Below are 24,425 nucleotides of genomic sequence, written 5' to 3'. Positions count from 1 at the left end.
GCGTTAACTCTCATTGTCTTCTAAAGTTTCATTTAGATGTCTTTCCCATGATTTAATTTTGGCTTGAAAAATGGGCTAATTGCTTTAAGATTTATCAGCCAAAAAAAATAAAGTATATTTTGTCTTTCCTTGATAGTCTTTTATTAAATAAAACTAAAATAGTTCCTATGGGGCTTTCTCTTTGTTTTGTGGGGTGGTTTATTTTTGGTTTTGTGAGACGAGGTAGTGGTATAGAAGGTCCTTTTGTCATTGTGCTGCTTTCATTGGTTAATAAAGAAACTGCTAGCCGGGCGGCGGTGGCGCACGCCTTTAATCCCAGCACTCGGGAGGCAGAGGCAGGAGCATCTCTGAGTTCGAGGCCAGCCTGGTCTACAAGAGCTAGTTCCAGGACAGGCTCTAGAAACTACAGGGAAACCCTGTCTCGAAAAACCAAAAAAAAAAAAAAAAAAAAAAGAAACTGCTTTGGGCCCTTGATAGGGCAGAACTTAGGTAGGTGGGTAAAATTAAACGGAATGCTGGGAGGAAGAAGGCAGAGTGAGAGAGACACCATGGAGCCGCCAAAGACAGACATGCTGAATCTTTCCCAGTAAGCTACTGTCATGTGGCGATACACAGATTAATAGAAATAGGTTAAATTAAGATGTAAGAATTAGCCAATAAGAAACTAGAGCTAATGGGCCAAGCAGTGATTTAATTAATACAGTTTCTGTGTGGTTATTTTAGGGCTAAGCTAGCAGGACTGCCAGGACAAACAAGTGGGCCCGACCGCTCCAACAAGGTAGCAGTCCAGGCTAACCTCAAGCTAACTGATCCTCCTCTCTGCTAGAATTGTATTTTTAGTGTGGTTCGGTTTGAGGGACCTGGGGTTTTGATTTTAGTTTGGGTCCTTGAGACATGACTCACTACAGAGCCCTGAAAAGCTCTAGACTTGCCTAAGCCTCCTGTGCTGGAACAAAAGGTGTGTGCTAAAAAAAATGTTATTTTTGTTTTTATTCGAGAAAGGGTTTTTCTTTGTGTAGCTCCAGCTGTCCAGGAACTTGCCCTGCAGACCAGACCGTCCTGAAACTCAGAGATCCACCTGCCTCTGCCTCCCGAGCACTAGGTTTAAAGGCGTGTGCACCACAATCAGCAGCAGCAGCAGCATTTTTTTTTTTAAGATATGGAAAAAAAAGAGCTGGGCAGCAGTGGCGCACACCTTTAATCCCAGTACTCGGAAGACAGGCAGGCGGATCTCTGTGAGTTCGAGGCCAGCCTGGTCTACAAGAGCTAGTTCCAGGACAGGCTCCAAAGCTACAGAGAAACCTTGTCTCGAAAAACCAAACAACAACAACAACCAAACCCAAAAGAAAGCATTTCCTGAAACAGATTTTAATTTCTAAGGCTGCCATAACATACGAGCACTTCTACCGACACTGAGTGTATTTACCATCACCAATTATATCAGTAATCAGCATCCCTATGCCTTACTGTATTCATACTTCAAAGTCAAGGTTCAATGATACCAAATTACTGCTTTCAAATTCAATTTAGGGTTTCTTTTTAAGCATGGGGGGGGGACTGTTTTGGAAGGGTGTGTGTACACACGAGTGTGCTTATGCATTCAGAGGCAAAAGTTAACACTGGGCATCTTTTTCAACTAATCCCCCGGACTAGCTGGCCAGTGAAACCCAGGGGTCCTTTTATCTGTCTCTGCTTCCCCAGAATTGAGGTTACAGGCACAGGCTGCTGTACGCGGCTTTCTATGCAGATTCTGGAGATACAAAGGCAGGTCCTTGTGCTTACCCAATAAACACTTTATTGACTGAGTCATCGTCCCAGTCAAGAGTTCTGAGCCTCTGGAATAACAACTTACAAGACAGCAAAGCAATGACAAACCTCCTAAGCAGAAGGATGAGGGTACGTCACCTCATTGTACTCCGTGAACTCACATCGAGTCGGCCCTGTGAGACACCATTGCTGTGCTCACAGGTGTGGTCGTCTGGCTTACCTTCAGATCTCTGTGGACAATGCCCATGTTATGTATGTAAAAGACACCTTCCACCAATTCCTGAAAAATTTTTGTTGCAACACTGGCCATAACATAGGGACCTGGAATTTAAGAACAAATGGTTTCTTATCCCTATTTCTCTGAACTCATTAAATGACATTAACATTTAAATGTTAAATGTTCTCAACAAATTAATTTTAAACACTTCAACATTCAAACACTCCAGAAGGGTCTAAAACATAGAATTAAGGAAGGATTCTTTGCTAGCAAAAAAAAAAAAAAAAAAAAAAAAATATCACAGACTGAAAGTCAATGCTGACACCATGGTTCCAAAAAGGTACTAAGCTCAGCCAGGAACCCTGTTAACAACTTTCTAAACAATTAGCAGGCATTAAGTAAGGAAATTACAGCTGATATGGGAGGGTCTTCTGTTTGAGTTGATTTCATTGGTTAATGAAGAAACTGCCTGGCCCATTTGACTGGTCAGCCCTTAGGTGGGCGGAGTAGACAGAACAGAATGCTGGGAAGGGAAGTTAATAAATTGTCATGCCTCTGCTCTCTGAGCCAGGCTGCCGTGCCTCTCCTCAGGGAGCCAGATGCCATGAAGCCAGCCACCAGGTCAGACGTCCTGAATCTTTCCCGGTAAGACACCACTTCGTGGTGCTACACAGATTATTAGAAATGGGTTAAAGCAAGATGTGAGAATTAGACAATAAGAGGCTAGAAATAATGGGCCAGGCAGTGTTTAAAAGAATACAATTTGCGTGTTGTTATTTTGGGGCATAGGGCGGCGGGAAGCCGGCCCACAGCTCATCATTACATACAGCGTCAGTCTTCTTTGGCTCTTAACATGCTGGTGTCAAAGGCTAATGTACTGTCCTAGTCCGCACCGGATTGAGACATTATTACAAACACTGGAGTAAGAAAACACAAATTTCCAAGGTATGGCAGCTCAGGTTTATAATCCTGTAACACCTGGAGTAACAAGAGGACCACCTCTAATTCTAGGCCAACCTGAGCTACTCAGTGAGACCCTGTCTCAAAAAGGAAGTGGGGGAAGATAAATTTTGTTCAAGGCAGAAGTTTCTATCCATCACTTGTCAGATCTGCTAAAAATGACTGGATAATGAAGAATACAGTCAAAACTTTCCCTAACAAGTTCAGTAACATGATAATAGGAGGAGGGGTTGTGGGTTTTAATTTTTAAACCTTTACTTATGTGCACACGCACACACACATTAAATTATGTGTATGAATTATATACATGTACCATAAGCATCCATGTGCCAAAAGCAGGTGTGAAGGGCAGAGACAACTTATGAGTCAGTTTTCTCCGAGGGGTCCGCCTCAGACTGTCAGGCTCAGAGGATAAGCCCATTTACCACTGAGCCTCCTCACCAACCCTTTTTCTGTCATTGTTGAGTCTCATACTGTAGCCTGGAACTCAAGACAGCCTTTGATTTCAACCCGAGTCCTGGGCTGGAAGGTCTGAGCCCCCAACCACAACGGCTACAGTAAGAGCTCAAAGCAAGGGCAGGCATGGCTGGTTTATGTCTGCAATCCCAACTGTCATTCCCATAATTCCTCTGGCTGAACACAATTTTTCAGTTTTTTCTCATCTCTAAAGACACTACTGTTTTGGAAGGACCTGTCGGTTACTTTTCTAAAACAGGCAGAGCTTTCGAGCTCATTGGCCAGCCAACCCAGACAAATCAGTGAGCTGTAGGTTTAGTGAAGACACAGTCCCAAAAATAAGGTGGGGGATGACTGAGGAAGACACCTGAAATCAACCTCTATTCTCCACAACATGCAAATCTGCATGCACCTGCACAAATACGTGCATTTTAGCACATAAAACACCAAAAATCGTCTATCCAAAATCATTGACCTAAACTCTATATTACTATTTAAATATGGTCTTTGTTTCTTTTCCCGCTGCCATCATAAGGTACCCTGAGAGAAGCAACTCAAGAGAGAAAAGATTTATTTCAGCTCCCAGTTCAAGGTCACAGCCCCTCCTCCTAGGAATGCCAATTTGGCAGGAGCTTGAGGCCACTGTCCCCAGTCAGAAGTGGGAGAAAGCAATGAATGACTATTATCATGCAGCTCACTTTCTCTCTGTCCCATAGGCCAGGGCCACAATCCAGGGAAAGGTGCCACCTACAGTGGGGCAGGTCTTCCCACCCTGCAGCCTAATCAAGATAAGTCCCTCCAGGCATCCCCAGAGGCTAACCTAACCTATATAAGCCCTCGTGGGTGTGGCAGAACAAATCCAGGTGATCCTAAACCCTGTCAAGCTGACAGCTAACATCAACCATCATCCATACCAACAAACACTTTATCACAGATAATTGTCAAACTCATAGCTGGTATTGAAGAATACGGAAAGAAACAGATTTACAGACGGTACTTACAGGCAGCTTCATCCACATACTCCCCGCTCCGCTTGTTCCTCTCGGCTATCCAGTCCCATAGGGAGAGCTCACACAGCTGCATCTGGATGTGCAACATCAGGTGGTACCGAACCTAGAGGATACACAGCATGTGCCCATATGCCAAGTCACACCATCTTCATTTGTCAACAAACACTGGCCCCCGACTAACTGCTGCCTAGAGTCTCCTACAGGAGTCACAGCATAGCCTGAGGCTGGAGATGCCACTCAGTGGGTAGAGTGCTTGCTTTGCATGCAGAAAACCTTAAGTAACCTATTCTTGTTTGCTTATTTTTATTTTGTTATATTATTATTATTATTATTATTATTATTATTATTGGTTTTTCGAGACAGGGTTTCTCTGTAGCTTTAGAGCCTGTCCCGGAACTAGCTCTTGTAGACCAGGCTGGCCTCAAACTCACAAAGATCCGCCTGCCTCTGCCTCCCAAGTGCTGGGATTAAAGGTGTGTGCCACCACCGCCCGGCCTATTATTATTTTTTTAGATGCCTGTTTGTATTCTGAGAGAGAGAGAGAGAGAGAGAGAGAGACAGAGACACAGAGACAGAAAGGGTATGCATTTGGGTGGGTGTAGAGTTGGCGGAGGGGAAATGGTAATCAGAATATAGTGTATTTAAAAAAAATCTATTTTCAAAAGAAAACAAAAAGCTGAGCTTCCTGCTACTGCTCCAACACCCTGCCTGCCTGCCAATATGCTCCCTGCCATGAAGGTCCTGGTCCTGGACTCCAACCCCGTGAAACTGTTTGCCCCAAATAACTCTTTCTTCTGTGAGTTGCCTTGGTCAGGATGTCTTATCACAGCAATAAAAAAGCAACTAAAACAGCTGCCTCTTTACATTGTGTCTTGTTGTTAGATAGCTGTACACTGTGTGAAAATGTACTGTGATTGGTATAATAAAAAGCTGAACAGCCAATAGCTAGGCAGGAGGTAGAGGCAGAATCTGGACAGAGAGAAAACTCTGGGAAGAAGGCAGAGTCACAAGCCAGAAGTGGAGGAAGCAGCGTGAACATAGATTAAAATAAATAGATTAGTTGAAGTTTCAAGAGCTAGTGGGACAAGCCTAAGCTAAGGTCAAGCTCTCATAATGAACAGTAAGTCTCCATGTCATTATTGGTGAGCTGGCGGCCCAAAGGGAAAGCTGAGCACAGTGTCTGGCTAAAGAGAGAACATTAAACTGATGGCAGACGACTGGATTCAGCATTAAGGAAAATGTTCCATTAAGAAAAAAGTGTGCGCGTGCGCACACACACACACATTCTTTCATAAGAATTATTTTGGTACATACAGATTTTCAGTCCTACTCTGACAGATTATAATCTGTCATGTAGACTCCATTAATGTTCAAGTTTTGTGTGTGCATGCATGGGGGTCTGTGGATGTTCATGTGTGTATACAAGATGCATTTCTATGTGAAGGCCAGAATTCAACCTCAGGTGTTGTTCCTTGGGAGCTGTCCATCTTGTTTTTAGAGACAGGGTCTCTCACTGGGGTGGCAGGGTTTATCAGTTAGGATAGAGAAGCTGGCCAGTGAGCCCCAGGGATCCACCTCTCTTCACCTCCCCAGCGCTGGCATTTTACAAGTATGGGATTACAAGTATGCACCACCACACCCAAACTTTTATATAAGTTCTGGGGATCAAACTCAGGTCAGGCTTACATGGCAAGCCTTTTACAACTGAGTTATCCCTCCAGCTCCTAATGTTCTGGTTCTCTAACTATTAACAATACCGATGAGAGTCTGACACGCATATTAGCAAACTTACCACAGTAAAAGTTTGCTGACAACCGACCTAGTAATCTTACAGGAGTCACCAAAAGTCACACTCCAAAAATATAAAATTGTTCTGCACGAATATATGTATATATTTATGGTATAATGCTAGCATGTACTAGAAAGAGATGGTGAATGAAACTTCCAACTTCAGGCAGGGCACACCACTGAGAATATGTAGGGATGCACTGATCAATGGGAAGATGAGTAAAAGGTTACTAGCAGCTAAGTGAATGAGGAAAGCTAACTACTAAGGCTAAGGCTACAGCAGGGCTGGAATGGGTTAGTAGTGTGCTTGCCAGCAAGCACAAAGCCCTGGGCTTGATTCTCAGATCTGCATTAACACCTGGAATTCCAGCCTTCTAGAGGTGGAGGCAGGAGGATCAGAAGTTCAAGGTCATCTGTGACTACACAGCTCATTCCAAGTCAGCCTGGGCTACATGAAAACCTGTGTGCAGGGCGGGGGGGACCCAAACCTGAGAAATACCATACAGCTAAAGGGAGCACAGTGAGTCCATGAGATAAACAGAACACCACATGGAAAGATGGAGCACCACCGGAAGTCAGCCGAGGAAGAAGGAGGCTACACAGAGGCAAACCCCTGACACAGCAGTGAGTGAACACCTCAGCAGGATCTGGGAAAGCACGCTACCTCTGTCTGCTCCAGCAGGCTCAAATTGCCTTCGGAAGACTCATCTGTGGATGTAGAATTCCCTTCCAAGTCTGAGTTATGCCCCGGCGGCAGATGATGCTTGACAATTGGTCCGATAGACAAATCGGTCAAGCCATTATCTCGGAGCTCAACGGACGACTCAAATTCACCGCTGTCCCTGATCACTACATCGGCAGTGTAGCTCACCAGGTTGTTGTTCTCATTTTTAATGTCAGATTTGTCAAAAGGGTTTTCTTTTTCTGAAGTGAGTTCAGCAAAGATAATGGATGAGCTGCTTTCATTATCTTTGACACCACCTTGATCTCTAGAAGTAAAAATACAGTAACACACAAGTGAATGTAAATGGCAAGAGTATCAAAATCATTCTTTTAAGCCAGGATGAACCGTACAAATGTCTAAATAAATAGCACCAGGCAGGTATTTTTGGCATAAACCTGTAATCTCAGTTCCCACCATGAAAGCACTGGGAACGGAAGGAGATCAGTAGTTCAAGGTTATCCTCAGCTACATAGCAAGTTCTAGGCAAGCTTGGGCTACATAAAACTCTGTCTTAAATTTTAAGAGTATCAAATATGTCTAGCATTAACTATGATTTAAAGTATTAACAGAGGGTCAGAAATGGTGATCCACACCTATAATCCCAAGACCCAGGAAGCTGAGGCAGGATGATCTGAAGCTAGCCTGGGCTACAAAGTAACGGGCAGTCTGAGCTGCACAGCAAGACCCTGTACCAAATAAGTCAAGTAAATACAATTGTCACAGGAGAAAGTAATTTAGTATTTTGTAGGGAAAATAAACACAATGACAAAAGGATTAAAAAAAAAGAAAAGAAAACCAGTGGAGGCACATGTCTTTAATTTCAGCGCTCGGGAGGCAGAGGCAGGTGGATCTCTGTGAGTTCGAGGCCAGTCTGGTCTACAGGAGTTACTTCAGGACAGACTCCAAAGCTTCAGACAAGCCCTGTCTCGAAAAACAAAAACAACAACAACCTTCCCACCCCCCCCCCAAAAAAAAGAAAGAAAAAAGAAAATAAGCAGAAAGTAAGTCAACACTCCTCCCAAGTTCCTAGTAGCAGCGACAAAAGCAAGTCATTGCAGGTGACAGAAACAATGTTTATGCGCACAAATGACATCAGTCCACATACCTGTTCCCATCGTGCTCCGCTAGCACTTCAAGAGAGGGCAGCTGAATAGGAACTCTGCCTGCCAAACAGAAATCAACACAAACAGCTGTAAGCATCTGTAAGCAGCCATGATGCTCAATGTACAGACAAATTCAGAGCTAAAACAGACAGACAGCACCCATGAAGCTGCAAGTCAAAAGCAACATAATAGTTAGTCTAAGAGATGAAGACACCGCAGGAGCTGCAGAGACGTCCCAGTAACTGAGATCACCACGGTTCTAAAGATCTGACAGTAAACAGTAGGTTGAAGGACTCATGGACTCAGATGTAGTTCTGCTGTGGTGAAAAGCAACTCCAGGCAAGAGGTGAGTAAGCTGGGGCCAGAGCGATGGCTCAGCAATTAAGGGCACTTGCTGCTCTCACTGAGGACTTGAATTCAGTTCCCAGTACCCACATCAGGCAGCTTACAAACACCGGTCACTCCATCCAGTTTCAGGACATCTGAAGTCCTCTTTGGGCTTCCATGGGCACTGCATACACATGATAAACATACATATACTCAAACACATACACACAAAATAAATCTTTAAAATAAGTTCATGTTCTAATAAATTTGATTGAACTATAATTTGAATTTCATACATTTTTTTCATAAAATATTCTTCTGCCAGCTCCTTGCATTCGTGTGTTGTGTCTGTATGGTGACACGTGGCTTTATGTGAGTGTATGCACCTGTGCATTTGGGTGTTAGTGTGTATATGTGCTGTACTTGCCTACGGAGAACAGAGATCAACTCCTTATTGTCTTTCATTCTTTACCTTCTTTTTTGATTCAAAGTCTCTCATTGAATCTGGAGCTCATCAACTTGGGAGAGGCTGGCCAGCCAATGGTCTCCAGGGATCCCCAGTGCTAGGACTGGGGATCCTCATTGCAGTGTTTTTGCATAATTGCTAGGGATCCAAACTCAGGTCCTCCCGCTTACATGGCAGGCATTTTTACCAACTGAACCATCTCCAAGCCCCTCCTTCTGATGATTTAAAAGTGAAAAACCTGGGGCTGGAGACATAGCTCAATAGGAGACTGCTTGCCTAGCATCTTTAATCCTCAGCACTGACAAAAAAGCAAAACCAAAACTAAGAAGAAATTAATGCTGTGTGTGCACAAGCACATGCTTGTAATCTCAGTCCTCAGGAGGCTGAGATAAGATCTTGATTTAAAGGCCAACTTGAGCTAATTAATTTTGAGACTAATTTGGGCTTGTTAACAGTATAGACCTTGTCTCAAAAAAAATTAAAGTAAATAAAAACAAAACCATTCTTCACCTGTGTATGCAAGGGCAGGGCAGATTTGGCTCAAGAACAAAAGCTCACTAGATAGATATTCATGCACAGATTGAGTACACATAGTAGTAGGTGGAGACCAACGCTCTTCAGATTTGGTAGAATGTATGCACAGAATACCAGAGGGCTTTCCCATCCTAAAACTTAAAAAAAAAAGTGTGCATTTATGCTGTGGGATAATGTTCTTGGCACACTGTAAAGATTTGTCATTCATATCGGTTTAATAAAATGCTGACTGGCCAGTAGCCAGGCAGGAAATATAGGTAGGGTGACCAGACTAGGAGAATTCTGAGAAGAGAAAAGGCAGAGATGCAGTCGCAAGCCAGATGAAGAGGAAGCAAGATGAGAATGCCTCACTAAGAAAAGTTACCAAGCCACGTGGCTAAACATAGATCAAAATCATGAGTTAATTTAAGTAGTAACAGTCAATAAGTAATAAGCCTGAGCAATAGGCCAAACAGTTTATAATTAATATACGCCTCTGTGTGTTTATTTGGTACTGAATGGCTGTGGGACCTGATGGGACAGAAACTTTCATCAAAACTTTTATGAGGTTCTAAAAGTTTCAGATTTGGGAACTTTTTGGATTTTCAAGTTTTAGGCTAGGGATGATTGACTGTATCGACAAACATTACTTCCCTTAGCCAAGCATGATGGCATGCTGGCAACCCTAGCACTCTGGGAGCATAGGCAGAAGAACTACAGGAAGTTTGAGGCCAGTATGGAGAGAATACCAGGCTACTTAGGACTACATAGTAAAACCCTGTCTCAAAAAACAAAACCAGGGGCTGCAGAGACAGCTCAGCAATTAAGAGCATATATTGCTTTTGTAGAGGATAACCGAACTTCCGTTCCCAGCACCCATGTCAGGTGGCTAACAATTTACTAATTCCAGATCCAGGGGTCCAATACCCTCTTCTGGACTCTAAGGGCACCAATAAGCATGTGTGTATTCCCCCACAAAGAAACATACTTATTCACATAATTAAAAATAAACCAGGCAGTAGATGTGGTGGCACGTGCCTTTAACCCCCACACTTGGGAGGCAGAGGCAGGTAGGTCTCCATGAGTTCAAGGTTAGCCAGGGCTGGACTGATTCTGTCTCAAAAAAGTAAAGTAAAACTTAGAAAGTCTTTGTTAGCCAGGCAGTGGTGGCATACACCTTTAATCTCAGCACTTGGGAGGCAAAGGCAGGTGGATTTCTGTAAGTTCGAGGCCAGACTGGTCTACAAAGTGAGTTCCAGGACATCCAGGACATTTACATAGAGAAACCCCATCTAAAACAACAACAACAACAACAACAACAAGAGTCTTTTTAAAAACGCTGGATATAGTGGCACAATCTTTTTAGTCCCAGCATTCAGGAAGCAGAGGCAGGTAGACCTCTGTGAGTTCAAGACCAGTCTGTTCTACATAGGGAGTTCTAGAACAGCTAGGGCTATACAGAGAAACCCTGTCTCAAAAAACAACCCCTCTCCAAGAAAAAAAAAATACATAAATGAAATCAAAAGCAACTTACCTTGTGGCCGAACCACATGAACATGTTCTATCCATGCAGTGTGATAGCCAACAATGTTGGGGTGCTGGAGACCTGCCAGAACCTTTACTTCTCGGAGCACCTAAACAAAATTAGAATTGCTTTTTACTGGCTATTGGTTACCCAATAAAAACTCACCCTGGAAGAAAAATAGTAACTCTTCTAAAAAAAGGAAATAAACTACATAGAAATAATAGGAACAATCCTGTGTAAGACAAACTAATTTTTTGTTGTTATTTTTTGAGACAGGATCTCTCTATACAGTACTGGCTGTCCTGGATCTCACTGTGTAACCCAGGCTGGCTTCAATCTCACAGAGATGGTCCTGCCTCTGCGTCTCTCTCATGTGCTGAATCCTGCCTCTTAAAGGCTGGCACCATCATGCCCAGCCAAACAGCAATTGCTCCAGCAACTCCACATCTACGCCATGTCCTGATACTTCATTTGATTCCTGTATCCCTCCCCACTGTAACCAAGAGAGACCACCAGTCTTCCTCCGATTTTCTTATCTTTGTCTTTTTCCCTTTTCTAAAACGCTGCTGAGATCTAAGAGCCTTGAGCATGCTATATAACCTCTCTCCACTGAACTTCACCCCAGCCTCTGGGAAGTGGTTTTGTTTGCTTCTATGTTTGTTCTGATAGTGACTCACAATGCGGCACAGCCTGGCGGCTCCTCCTGCTCAGGATCTGAGCACTGGGGTGACAGCTGCGCCATGACGGGGTTGTCACTGTTATTTAAACAGAGACACCGTGAGGTGGAAGAGAAGGAGATTTATCCAGGACCACACAGCATGTCTCTAAGAGATGGTCCTGTACGAGACCTATTCTTTCAAGGAAAAAGCTGCACAGTATGGTAACCAAGTACTTAGAAAATTAATTTCTCACCAGTGAAACAGCTCAGAAGACAAAGACACCAAGCTGCCAAGCCTGATGACCTGAATCCACATGGTAGAAGGAAGAGAAAGAACCAACTCCCATGAGTTGTTCTCTGACCCCACACAAGAACTGTGGGCACACATTCATGTACAGACATGTACACAGTCTGTCACATGACTTTATTCTTAGCATTTGGAAGACAGAGGCAGGCTAGTTTGAGGCGAGCCTGGTCTACATAGTGAGACATAATCTCAAAAATAAAACAAACGCATGAAATAAAATAGAAAAAAATAAAACTTTAAAGAAAAATTACATCAAATAAAAATTTAGTTTTCATGTTTACTGATAAAACCTACTATTTAGCAAATAAATATGCATAAATGCAGACCTAACTCTTTCAAAACAAAGCACACAACTATTGTGTCCCTCCTAACTCCCTCCTGGGCTGCCCTCTCTCTTACTACAGCAGAACGAGAGCCTTTTACACGGAGGGAAGCACTCCCGCTCTGCGCTCTATCCCCAGCCTTCCTGCTACTTTTTGAGAAAAGGTGTTACTAAGGTACCTAGACGTGAATTCACTCTGAAGCCCTGGTAGACCTGGAATTTTCAATTCTCCAGTTTCACCCTGAGAAGTGGGATCACATACCTGACTTGCCAGGCATCCACCCCCATTTTTTTTAAACAATGAGGTTTTATTATACAGTCCTGGCTAGTCTCAAGTGATCACCCCACCTCACCTTCCCCAGCAGTTTAGACTACTGGTACATGTAGCAAGTCCAGCTCAAATAGTATTATTTTTTGAAGGGTTTTATGATTGGATCTGAGACATCCAGTCTAGCCTGCAACTTGCTTCATAACACAGGCAGACCTTGAACCGATCCTCCTAACTCTGCTTAGCACCACCATGCCTGGGCCAGCTCACATCATTTTCTGAAATTCCACTTTCAGGGTTAGGGAGATAGCTTAGTCAGTAAAGTGCTCAATTTGCCAAGAAGGAAGACTTGAGTTTGATGGTCAGAATACACATAAAATAATAATAATAATAATAAAGGACTGGGCATGTCCCATGCCTGTAATCCCAACCCTGAGGAGGTTGAGATGAGGATCCCTGGGTTCACTGGCCAACCAATCCTGCTTACTTAGTGAGCAGCTGCAGTACAATGGAGACCTTGTCTGGAAATCCAAGGTGGCCGTACCTAAGGACCATCACTCAGAAGCACGCATGGCACTGGCACCCTCACACACAAACTGCATGTGAACCTGCACACACTCGTCCGAAATCGTACCTTCATACAGTCTGTTTTCGTTGCACTGTTAATCAGGATTTTCTTAATTGCATAATGCTGACCATCTAGTTTGTTCCGGACCTAAAGAGCCAGAAGAAAGAAAAACTATTAAATTCCATCACAAATCCAAGTGAATAAAGGAATTTACATCATGTGAACTTTGATAACCCAAACCACCAAAGATCAAATAAGGCTTAAGCCATTCTTCCCACAAGGGTTGGAAAGCCAGCCCTGGTGCTCTGGAGCAGGACCTTGGCAAACTCAACTGTCCAAGCCCAGGCTGCGGCCTAAGATGGGGAATGCTAGCACAGCTGTTCACAGAGTCCCAGACGGAAGAGCAGCATGTTTTCAGAAACACAATCTTTTGCATTCTTTCTGAGCCCGGGGCTCAGGTAGCCCAGGCTGGCCTCAAGCTCATATGTAGCCAAGGATGACTCTGAACTTCTTCTTTTTTTTTTTTTTTGGTTTTTCGAGACAGGGTTTCTCTGCAGCTTTAGAGCCTGTCCTGGAACTAGCTCTTGTAGACCAGGCTGGTCTCGAACTCACAGAGATCCGCCTGCCTCTGCCTCCCGAGTGCTGGGATTAAAGGCGTGCGCCACCACCGCCCGGCTGACTCTGATCCTCCTGTTGTGTGTCCTGGCATACAACACTGTGGGTTTGTGTGGTGCTGGTGATCAGGCCCAGGGATTTGGGTATGCCAGGCAAGAGCGCTACCAACTGCGGTGTATCTGCGGCAGCACAGCTTCTTTTTGTTTGTTTATTTGTTGTTGTTGTTTGTTTTTTGTTTTTGTTTTTTGTTTTTTAGCTCTGACTGTCCTGGAACTCACTCTGTAGACCAGGCTGGCCTCAAACTCACAGAGATCCGCCTGCCTCTTCCTCCTGAGAGCTGGGATTAAAGGTGTGCGCCACCACCACCTGGCTCAGCATATTGTTTTCAAGTTTCAACTTCTAATTTGAGTAAGGCCAATTCCTTATCATTCTGTTGAATACTCTTTAACCTATGGATTGAAAACACTAAATTGAAAATATTCTTAAACTATATTTTTATTAAGTTTGTTCTTTGATGTTGTTATATGTATTGGGTGGTTTTGTGTGTTAACTTGACACAAGCTAGAGTCATCAGAGAGGAAGGAGCCTCAGCTGAGGAAATGCCCAATGAGATCCAGTAGTAAGGCATTTTCTCTTTTAGTGATCACTCGGGGAGGGCCCAGACCGTTGTGGGTGGTGCCATCCCTGGGCTGCTGGTCCTGAGTTCTACAAGGTGGGCTGAGCAAGCCATGGGAAGCAAGCCTGCAAGCAGCTCCCCACCATGCCTCTGCATCAGCTCCTGCTTCCGGGATCCTGCCCTGACTTCCTTTAGCGATGAACAGCAATGCTGAAGGGTAAGCCAAATAAATAAACCCTTTCCTCCCCAACTTGCTCTTTGGCCATGGTGTTTTGTTGCAGCAACAGAAACCCCAGTTAAGACAGGGGAGAGTGTGCCCAGAGAACAGACAACGGTTGGGACAAATCTCCCGGGGAGAGGACGGCTCCAGATGGGTTGGTTTTCAGTGTCCCCTATTAACTGCCTGCAAATGATAAATGATAAATGGAAATGATAACACATGGGTTTAGGAATCTATGTGTACTTCTAATCATAATAATGAAAATAACTTCTTAAAATACACAACTTACTGCATAACAGGTTAAAATGAGCTAACAGTAAAAAAAAAAAAAACAAAAAAACCCCCAAAAAAACCCAAAATAAAACAAACCTTGTACACTCTTCCATATCCTCCTTTTCCTAAGATGGCAAGCTCTTCAAATTCGTTTAAGTAGCGTGAAGTCTGTGCTTCAAAAGCTATCTCCCTGGATCTAAAAGTTAAGTACAAATAGAGCATCAATATGAAGATGTGACCATCAACCGTACACACTGTTTTGCCAACCTGCTGGGACTCATTGATCAGTAAACTGCAAGGTAGACAGAATCAGCTAAAAGGACATTTCTAATTTCCCATGGGGAGAAAATGGCTAGGTGAATTAAGGGTGTAATAAAAATAGCAAGAGGGCTCACTGCATTTAGTAATCAGCATCCCAGCAGCAATCGGCAGCAAGGCTTTAGACACAGCAGAAACAGGACAGAAGCGATCGCTGTGAGTAATTAGTGAGCTTTTTCTTTCTTGCTGAGAGGCAGGGTCTTCAGTAGCCAAAGCTGCCCCTTAGGTTTCTGAACCTGCGGCTTTTACCTCCGAAGTGCCGAAGCTACAGCCGTGCACACCCGTTACCAAATAGTTTTACTTAAATTTCTTGTTTGCATGTTTTTGGGGGTTGCTGGGGACTGGAGACAAGGTCTTACTCTGGAGCCTAGGCTTCCTGGAACTCACTATGTTGTTCAAGGCTGGCCTTCAACACGTGGCAAGCCTCCCATTTCTGTTTGCCATGTGCTGGGATTACGGTTGTAAGCTGCCACACAACTCCCAATCTTAGATTCTTAAATGATCCAGGCTCCTTACAGATTTTTAAAATTTTGTTAATAAAATAAAAGGCCAAAGGTGTCCTCCTAAAAGAAGTATCAGTAGTCTAATTAACAGTGGGGTTTGCTGGACATGGCTGGCCCAGACCTGCCTATAATCCCAGCAGGAGGACCTGAGTATGCAGACAGCTTGGGGTGCAAAGAGACTTTGTCTCAAAAAGAATTGGGGTGATATCTGAATGGGGAAAGCATCTGCTTCCTGCAAGCATGAAAACTTCAGTGCAGACCCCAGCCCTCAAACAGACACCTGCAGGGCATGGCGGCCCACCTATAATTTCAGCAATGGGGAAGAAGAAACAAGGGCTCCTAGAGCAGACAGGCACGGTGGATGGACACGCCTGCAATCCAGTGTGCTCTGGACCGAGCAGCAGGGGGATGAGTGTTAACTTCCAGGCCAAATTAGACTACACAGCAAGAATATGTCTCAAAAAAGAAAGAAAAAATAAGTATTTTGTTTGTTTGTTTTCTATTGATTTTATAGACAGGGTTTCTCTGTGTGGTCATAACTGTCCTAGAATTTACCCTGGCTGATCAGGCTGCCTGTGAGCTCAGAGAGCCTCGTGCCTCGGCCTCCTGAGTGCTGGGATTAAAGGAGTGTGCACCACCCAGCAAAAAATAATATTTATAAAATATTTTGATTTCTTTTAATTTAGTTTAGTTCATGGAAAAGTATTGGATACATACCTGATTTTCTTCATGTAAGATTTATCTTCACAAGGATCCTAAAACCAAAACAATTATCTCTAAGAACCATTTGAAACATCTGACAAGCAAGGAATCAAATTCAACATCACAATAATCCAAATGCTCACATACCTAAAACAAGACCATGGTCTAGCATTTTACTTATTTACTACGTTTTTTTTGTTTTGTTTTGTTTTGGTTTTTTTTTTTTTTTTTTTGGTGTGTGTGTGTGTGTGTGTGTGTGTGTGTGTGTGTGTGTGAAACTGGTTTACTATATAGCAAAACTTGGCCTTGGACTGAATCTTCCCGCCACAACCTGTTGGGTTCTTTTTTTTACAAACGAGAGCCATCAGGATAAGAATAACCTTTCGTTGCTTTTGTTGTTGTTTCTAATACAGGGTATTGATGTAGTCGTGGTTAGCCTAGAAGTCACCATGTAAACCAAGCTAGTCTCAAACTTGCAGCAATCCTCTTGCCTCTGCCTGAGTCCTGGGATTACAGGACTGAGCCACATGTCCAGCTTGAAAATATTTTAATATTACTTAACAGTTTATGGTTAAAAATATTTCAGAGCTAAGAACTTTTTTATAAGGAGCTCCATGAGTAAAAACCGACTCACTTCAAAAACCTATACAGAAATTGACTATTCTTATCCCCCAGCGACCACCCCATTTGGAGCTACCCCATCTTCTTGCCCATATCCTTGCACCTGCCTCCCTGCCCTTGAATCTCTTCACCCATTTCCACCACAATAGCAGGTGTGAACATGTTAAAATGTTCTTCTGCTTAAAATCCTGCAATGTTTCCGGTGTCCACTCCTGTGTCCATTCAAATGGTCTCGAGATCCTACTCCAAGCTGGCAGTGATGACTGATGTAATCCCATCAGTTAGGAGGCTTTGAGCAGAAGTGTGGAGAGTTTGAGGCCAGCATGGGCTACAGAGTTCTAAAACTGTCTGGGCTACAGGGTGAGATTCTGTCCAAGAGTAAAGAAGGAAACAGTAGCAGGCAATAGTACTGCTGCTACTGCCCAGCCTGTTGCCCCTTGTAGTGGATTCAGTGAGGAAGGAGAGAGGAGGGAACAACCCCACACCCCCACAGTCCCTCCCCACTCTTTTCCACTCCTCCCTTTACCTGCTCCACCTAGATGCAAGGCAGCCTTGCAGAACTGAGCAGCATACTACCCCCAGCACACACCCAGCAAGGGTACTTGCTAACATGTTCCTCTGTCTGAAATCCTCCACCTCCCGCCTGCAGGTAACTGTCTCTCAGCTCTGGGCTTGACCACTTTCCCAGGCAGGACTGCCATGGCCATTGTACCTGGCAGTCACGTGCCCCTCCCAGCACTCCCTGATCGCCTTCACTACCTATGTGCCATCCACATTTGTTTTGATTTTGCCTACTGTTACTGCCCCCTGCAACAGAACATATGCTTCATGAGGTTTTAGGGTTTTGGCTATTTTCTTCCATTTTTTCCCCTAGCACCCATAAAATGGTTTAGCATAGTAAATATTAGTAATAAGAACTAATACTGTCAACTTGACCAAGTTACTATTTTTAAGAACCAACTCATAATTAAAATTAAGTAATGCTTTAAAAAATACAGTTCTAACTGGGCAGTGGAGGCACATGCCTTTAATCCCAGCACTCAGGAGGCAGAGGCAGGAGGATCTCTGTGAATTTGAGGCCAGCCTGGTCTACAGAGCGAGTTCCAGGACAGCCAAGACTATACAGAGAAACCCTGTCTTGAACCCCCCCCCCCCATTACACACACACACACACACACACACACACACCTTTCTCTACTGTTTTTTTGTTTTGTTTTGTTTTTAGCCCTGGAAATACAACACAGCACTGGGCACAATAGGCAAATGCCCTGCCACTGAGCCACACACCCTACAAAGCATAGTGTTCTTTCCTTCTTTCCTTCCTTCTCCAATGTATTTTACGCATATGAGTGTTTTTGCCTACATGTACTTACCTTATTTGGTACCTGGTGCCCATAGTGGTCACTCCACAGAGTTACCAATGGTGAACCACCATGGAGATGCTAAAAACCAAAGCTGGTTCCTGTGCAAGTGTTCTCTTAGTAGCTGAGCTATCTCATCGGCCCCCACATATGGTTCTTCAAAGACTCAAACTGACTTGTCACACACAAGCACATGTGGGAGGCTTACCTGCCGGACTCTCTCCTTGGCAGATCTCATTAAGTGAGTGATGGCTCTATTGTGGTGTAATCTCAGAGAGCTAAACTCATCGCTGCAGGTAAATGAAGACAGCAGCCCCATCTTGATAAAAGTCTGGCAGAGTACTATAAAAAAATATGATAAGCTCTTATTAGAAAAACTGACAGCAGGCCGGGCAAGGGGGGAAAACCTATTACTCTAGAATGCAGGCTGGTAAGAAAGGAGGATCTGCAGTCCACGGTCATCTATCAGCACCCAGAAAGTCTGAGGCTAGCCTGGGCTAAATGAGACCCTGTTTCAAAGGGGAATGGGGACATCGCAGCTAGGTATACAGACTATAGTGCACCAGGTACCTCAGAAAAAGTTGCTTCTCTAGAGATGTCCTTAATTTGTGCATAAATACAGACAGGCCCAAGTGTGGTGGCTCACACCACACGAGAAATGGAACAGGAGGGAGAGGAAAAAAAGAAGTCAAGATGGAGAGAGAACAGGGGAAGAGGGAGAGAACAAGAAAAACAGGGAGAAGCCAGGGAGAGGCACAAAGAAGAAAGGGTAGGGAAGGTGTGTTGGCGAACATCTTTGACCCTATCAATCAAGAGGCAGAGGAAGGTGGAGCTCTGTGAGTATGAGGCCATCCTGGTCTACATATCTGCATAGTGAGTTCCAGGCCAGCCAGGGATACACAATGAGACTATTAAAAAAAAAAAAAGCATGCCTTTAATCCCAGCATTTGCAAGGCAGAAGCAGACAGATCTCTGTGAGTTCAAGGCCAGCCTGGTCTACCGAGCAAGTTCTAGGACAGCAGCCAAAGAGAGACCCTGTCTGGACAAACTAAAAAAAAGAAAGAAAAGAAAAAGGAGGAGAAGGAATTGGTAGGGGTGTAGAACGAGAAAGAAAAAAGAAAGAAGAAGGAGAAAGAGGGCTAGAGAGCCAGCTCAGTGGTTAAGAGTGCTGGTTGCTTTTCCACAGGACTTCAGTTCAATGCCAGCCCATCCTCTGGCCTCTGCAGGCAGGCACTAGGCACCCACATGTCACAAAGACACATATGTAGGCAAAACCCTAAACATATAAAATAATTTTATTTTTAAAAGGAAAGAAAGAAGAGGGAGGAAGGGACAGGGAGAAAGGCGAGAGAAAAGAAGAGGGGACAGGAGGAGAGGAAAGATTAGAGAAAGGGAGGAGAGAGGGAAAAGAGGCAGCAGACAAAAGATACAGAGGAGAGGGAGGAAGGAGAAGGGGTAAGGAAGAGGAAGAGGAGATAAAAGAGAAGCAGATATGGTTGAGGATGTACCTCAGGAGTAAAAGCTCACCATTATGAAGCCCTGGGTTTGATGTCTAGCACCATCAGAAGAAAACAAACCAAAAAGGAATACAGGTAACTGTAGAGGATCTTCCTAGCAATGACCCAACTCTCATCAAAAACATTTTCTTGGGAAATTTTGCAAACTAACAAAAATACTACTAAATTAAACTAGGGTCTGTTTTAAAGAAAAAAATTAAATAGCACCCCTCCCCAGTGAGACAGTGTCTCATATAGCTCAGGCTTACCTCAAACGTGTTATGTAATGAAGAACCTTGACCCTTGAACTCGTAACCCTCCCACTTCTACCTCCCAAACGCTCAGATTACAGGTATGTACCACCACACCTAGCTAAAATATACATGTTTCAAAGTTCAGTCACCTAAAAAGGCTCAATATATGGCATTCAAAACTACTCTACCATCAGGCTGGGGTGTAGTTAAGTGGTATTGCACCAGCTTTGAATGCACAATACCCTGAGTAAGATCCCTGTGTAGAGAAGAAAAACAGCAACAAAAATTCTGTGCACACAAATTTGAGGTGATATTTAATTTGTATTTTAATAAATAAAGCTTGCTTGAAGGTCAGTGCAAAGGTAGTCACACTAGTCAGCCATATAGGCCAGGCAGTGGTTGCACACACCTTTAATCCTAGCAGTCACACTAGTCAGCCTTATAGGCCAGGCGGTGGTGGTGCATGCCTTTAATCCCAACACTAGAGAGGAATGTAAGGCAGGATGAGACAGGAACTGGCTTCTCTTTCAGCCTGATGATTTCACGGCAGTAAGAGCTCTCTAGTGGCTTGGCTGCTTTGCTTCTCTGATCTTTAGGTTGAACCCCAATATCTGTCTCTGGGTTTTTGTTATTCATGCTACACAGATCTGCTTTTTATAAGTTAAGATTTTCATAGTAAAATTCTAACTTTTCAAAGCCATGAACCTATTACAGCAGTGCAGTACTTTGGAGCTAGGAGCATCCCTTTGTAAGCCTCATCCTCCACACACAAAGCTGATTATAAGCCCCAATATGAGATCTCTTTATTCAAGATAGAAGATGCACCATGAGGACTCTGCCCATGCATACCTGTCAAACTCAACTTGATCCACAGAAGCACAGTGGAAGCAAAGAACCAACTGCTGAAAGCCACCCTCTGACCTCCACATGAAAGCAATAACACACATGTACCCACACTCACATACAAACGTCATAAACAAACACACCATGAAAGATGTATTAGCAATTATTTTACTCATTCTTCATGTCCATTTCTTTATTTAAATGACATTATATCCTGGTTTTTCGAGACAGGGTTTCTCTGTAGCTTTGGAGTCTGTCCTGAACTAGCTCTTGTAGACCAGGCTGGCCTCGAACTCAGAGATCCGCCTGCCTCTGCCTCCCGAGTGCTGGGATTAAAGGTATGCGCCACCACCACCCGGCAAACAAGCCGCTTTCTAAGACCATGTAAAGACATCTTTCTTTAGTGAGGACGTCTAAGACTTGGAAAGGATTTCTCAGTAGAAAGGAACCTGAATCTACAGCTGAAGATAAAGCTGGTCTTGGTCAACAAGACAAAACCGGAACCATAACAAATAATTCTGCAAACTTTGGAGCTCACGTTTCTAAAATACAAATATCCTAAGCAGGAAAAACAAAATTCAACGTTTTCAAGAACATGGTATGGAACTCCTCCAGTCCTCCAGTCAAGGGCTGAGGCAGTGTCTGGGGTTGGTGGTAGAGTCTCTGCCAGTATACAAGAAGCCCTGGGTTGAATCACTATATAAATTAGGTGTGGTAACACACTGCCGGTACTCCAGTACTTGGGAGGTGGAGGGAGGAGGAGTTCAAGGTCAGCCTCTGATACAATTAGCATCTGAGGCTAAAGAATGAGATGAATATCATATTATTGCTGTAAAACCATTTTTTAATTTATTGGATCACATGCAATTTTATATTTACAAGGAATTATGCAAAGGAAAGTTGAAATGAATTTAAGAAATGGGAAATCATTCACACTTATTTTGTACCCACTATTTATACACCAGCTGCTTCTCAGAAACACAGCATTAAAGGCAGCATTTTTTTACAAGCTTTACTTAACAATACCCATGTAGTCTTACTCACATTTAAACACCTGTTTTGAATGAAGTGGGTTTGGCTCATGTACGTGGCTCAAGTGTTCCAGCAAGGAGACAAGCAGTAGCTGGTTTGCCACTGCAAAAGGGAACGTGGGCTGCTGGAGGGGTTCTTTTAACACTTGGAGTTCTGCTGGGACATCAGACTCTAAAAATAAAAGGGGAAAACATTACTGGTAAGTGTGTCTTATAATGACAAATAGCATGCTTTAGTTAAGACAAGAGAATGAAGTAACCCAAGGGAGATAACGGAGTCAAAGTGTAATTGCGGTGAGTCAGGTTAGGAAAGTTTTCCTGGGGCTGGGGAGATGGCTCAGTGGATAATGTGCCTACTGTGGAAGCATCAGGTCCAGAGTTTTTGGGTCCCCAGCACCCACATTAAGTCAAGCAGGTTCAGCAACACCCCCTGCAATCCTAGTGCCTCTGATAGGACACAGGGGTCCCCTGAGGAACCCAGCTAGCTAGACTAGCCAAATCTGCAAGTTCCAGGTTCAGCGAGGGAGCACACTTCAGGGAAGCTTGGAAAGCGACGAGGAAGACACTTGCGTCCACACACAATTGAACAAGAAGGCACACAAACGGACAAACCACATACATATACACACTTCAACAACAACAAAAAGACGTAAGATTTTTCTGGAGGTGAATTTGAGTTGACGCTGAAAGCTGGAGGACCAGGGTGGCCTCAAACTTAGAGCAGCCCTCCCGTCTCTGTCTCCAGTGCTGGATTAGCTAGTGCACCATGACCGTCAGTTTCTTTATACTTATCATTTCCTCTTTTCTGCAATGAGAAAGTCTAATTTTTCAGGTCTTTTTTGGGGGGATGTGAATGACTGATTAACTCTAGGGCTGCAAACATGATATGAAATGCTCTTACTGCTTGAGCTACACAACCAGCCTAGATAAAAATTCTACTTTTGAATATGAAAAAAAACCCCAAATAATAACCAAATCAATTTTTAAGAACTTAAGAGGCCTGGCAGTGGTGGCGTATGTCTTTAGCACTTGGGAGGCAGAGGCAGGCAGATCTCTGTGAGTTCGAGGCCAGCCTGGTCTACAGAGTGAGTTGCAGGACTGCCAGATCCACACAGAGAAACCCTGTCTTGAAAAACTAAAAAACAAAACCAAACAAAATACATACACCCTACACAAAGAACTTAAGAAATGGCTGAGGTTCTAGCTTAGTTGATAAGAGCGCTCGCCTAGCATACACGAAGCCCTGGGTTCAGCCCCCAGCACCACATAAAACTAGACACAGTCACACTTATATACCTGTGATTCCAGCAATGGGGAAGTAGAGGCAAGAGGTGCATAAAGTTTAAGGTTATCTTTGGCTGCCTAGCAAGTTAGAGGCTAGCTTAGGATACATGAAACCCTAGTGCCAGTAAAATAATATAAAATAATTTAAGAAAATGACAACTTTTAAAAGGCCTATACAGGCTAGTACGATGACTTGGCAGTTAAAAAGAAAACAGGATTTGGTTCCCAGCACCCATATTAGGAGACTCGGAACTGCTTGTCAGTCCAGCTCCAGGAGGAGTCCATGCCTCTGGTCTCTGGAGGCACCTGCACGCATATGCACATACCCACACAGATTCACATACATATACGCAGTTAAAAATAACTTTTTAAAGGCCAATAAACAACAGATAGACAGTGTGGGGAAAAAAAAAGATCAAAAAGTTCCAACTTCAAAAAAAAAAGTTCCAATTTCCTGGTCTCAGTCCCAAGTAGAAGGGCAAACAACTAAAACAGAAAATGACTCCAAGTTCTCAAAAGTAGCAGGAAGTCAGATGCAGGTGCAGCTGAACTAAGAGTTCCAGACATTTGCCAGCAGGATGTCAGTAAACATACAAGAAAAGAGATAATCAGATTCAATCTCAGGAAAATATGCTCCATACAGCCCATTGGTAAGAGAAGGGCCAAGCCTGGTGGTACAGTCCTTTAAGGCCCGCTTCTTGGGAGGCTAAGAAAAGTTCAAAACCAGACGGGGCAGCAGTGAATTCAGAAAGCAGCTTATGACAGAGGGCTGGCTGGGAGAGTAACTCAGTGGCAGAGCACTTGACTAGTTTGTTCAAGAACCTACATTCAATCCCCAGTTTAAAAAAAAAAAAAAGTGTGCACACGTGCATGTAAACCACCTTGAAGGATTAATCCAAAAGAATACTTTTGAAAAACTGGTGATGTCTGAAAGAAAACGACTTGGAAAACAGTGTCATTAACACATTCTGTCCCATACACAGCACCTAAAGTAACTAGGCCCAAGACTGTTGTTGGCTCTAGAATTTCTACAATGAACTGCCAAAGTTACATTGAGGTTTTGAATTTTCTGACTCTCCCATTAACCAGCAGTGTGATCTCTTCAAATTGTCCAGAGTATCTGTGAATGCCATTAACTACTGGCCTCACATATTCAAGGTGATCCTGGATGTTCTAAAGACTTTTATATATTTAAAAAAAAAATAACTGTCTGGGCATTCTAAACCTCTTTAGAAGAAATGACAATATGTAAGCAGCACAATATTATTAACGGAAGAAGGGGAAAAAAAGTTTTAAAGTGTGTCCAAGA

General features: G+C 43.6%; 1 protein-coding gene across 1 annotated transcript in view; it reads right to left on the bottom strand.

The window, feature by feature from the left end:
- Eif2ak1 (eukaryotic translation initiation factor 2 alpha kinase 1) overlaps positions 1-24,425 on the bottom strand; it is a 38,749-nt gene that overhangs the window by 12,946 nt on the left and 1,378 nt on the right. Inside the window, exons 2-11 of the mRNA XM_038344994.1 lie at positions 21,846-22,004; positions 18,417-18,550; positions 16,242-16,279; positions 14,800-14,899; positions 13,046-13,126; positions 10,866-10,965; positions 8,028-8,085; positions 6,863-7,187; positions 4,402-4,513; positions 1,988-2,088 (exon numbers count right to left, since the gene is read on the bottom strand). Coding sequence (XP_038200922.1) covers positions 1,988-2,088; positions 4,402-4,513; positions 6,863-7,187; positions 8,028-8,085; positions 10,866-10,965; positions 13,046-13,126; positions 14,800-14,899; positions 16,242-16,279; positions 18,417-18,550; positions 21,846-22,004 — 1,208 coding nt within the window. The remainder of the gene's footprint in view (positions 1-1,987; positions 2,089-4,401; positions 4,514-6,862; positions 7,188-8,027; positions 8,086-10,865; positions 10,966-13,045; positions 13,127-14,799; positions 14,900-16,241; positions 16,280-18,416; positions 18,551-21,845; positions 22,005-24,425) is intronic.

Source organism: Arvicola amphibius, chromosome 10 (assembly GCF_903992535.2).
Source record: "Arvicola amphibius chromosome 10, mArvAmp1.2, whole genome shotgun sequence".
In the NCBI taxonomy this organism is placed as follows: Eukaryota; Metazoa; Chordata; class Mammalia; order Rodentia; family Cricetidae; genus Arvicola; species Arvicola amphibius.
This window is presented reverse-complemented; position numbering and strand designations above follow the sequence as displayed.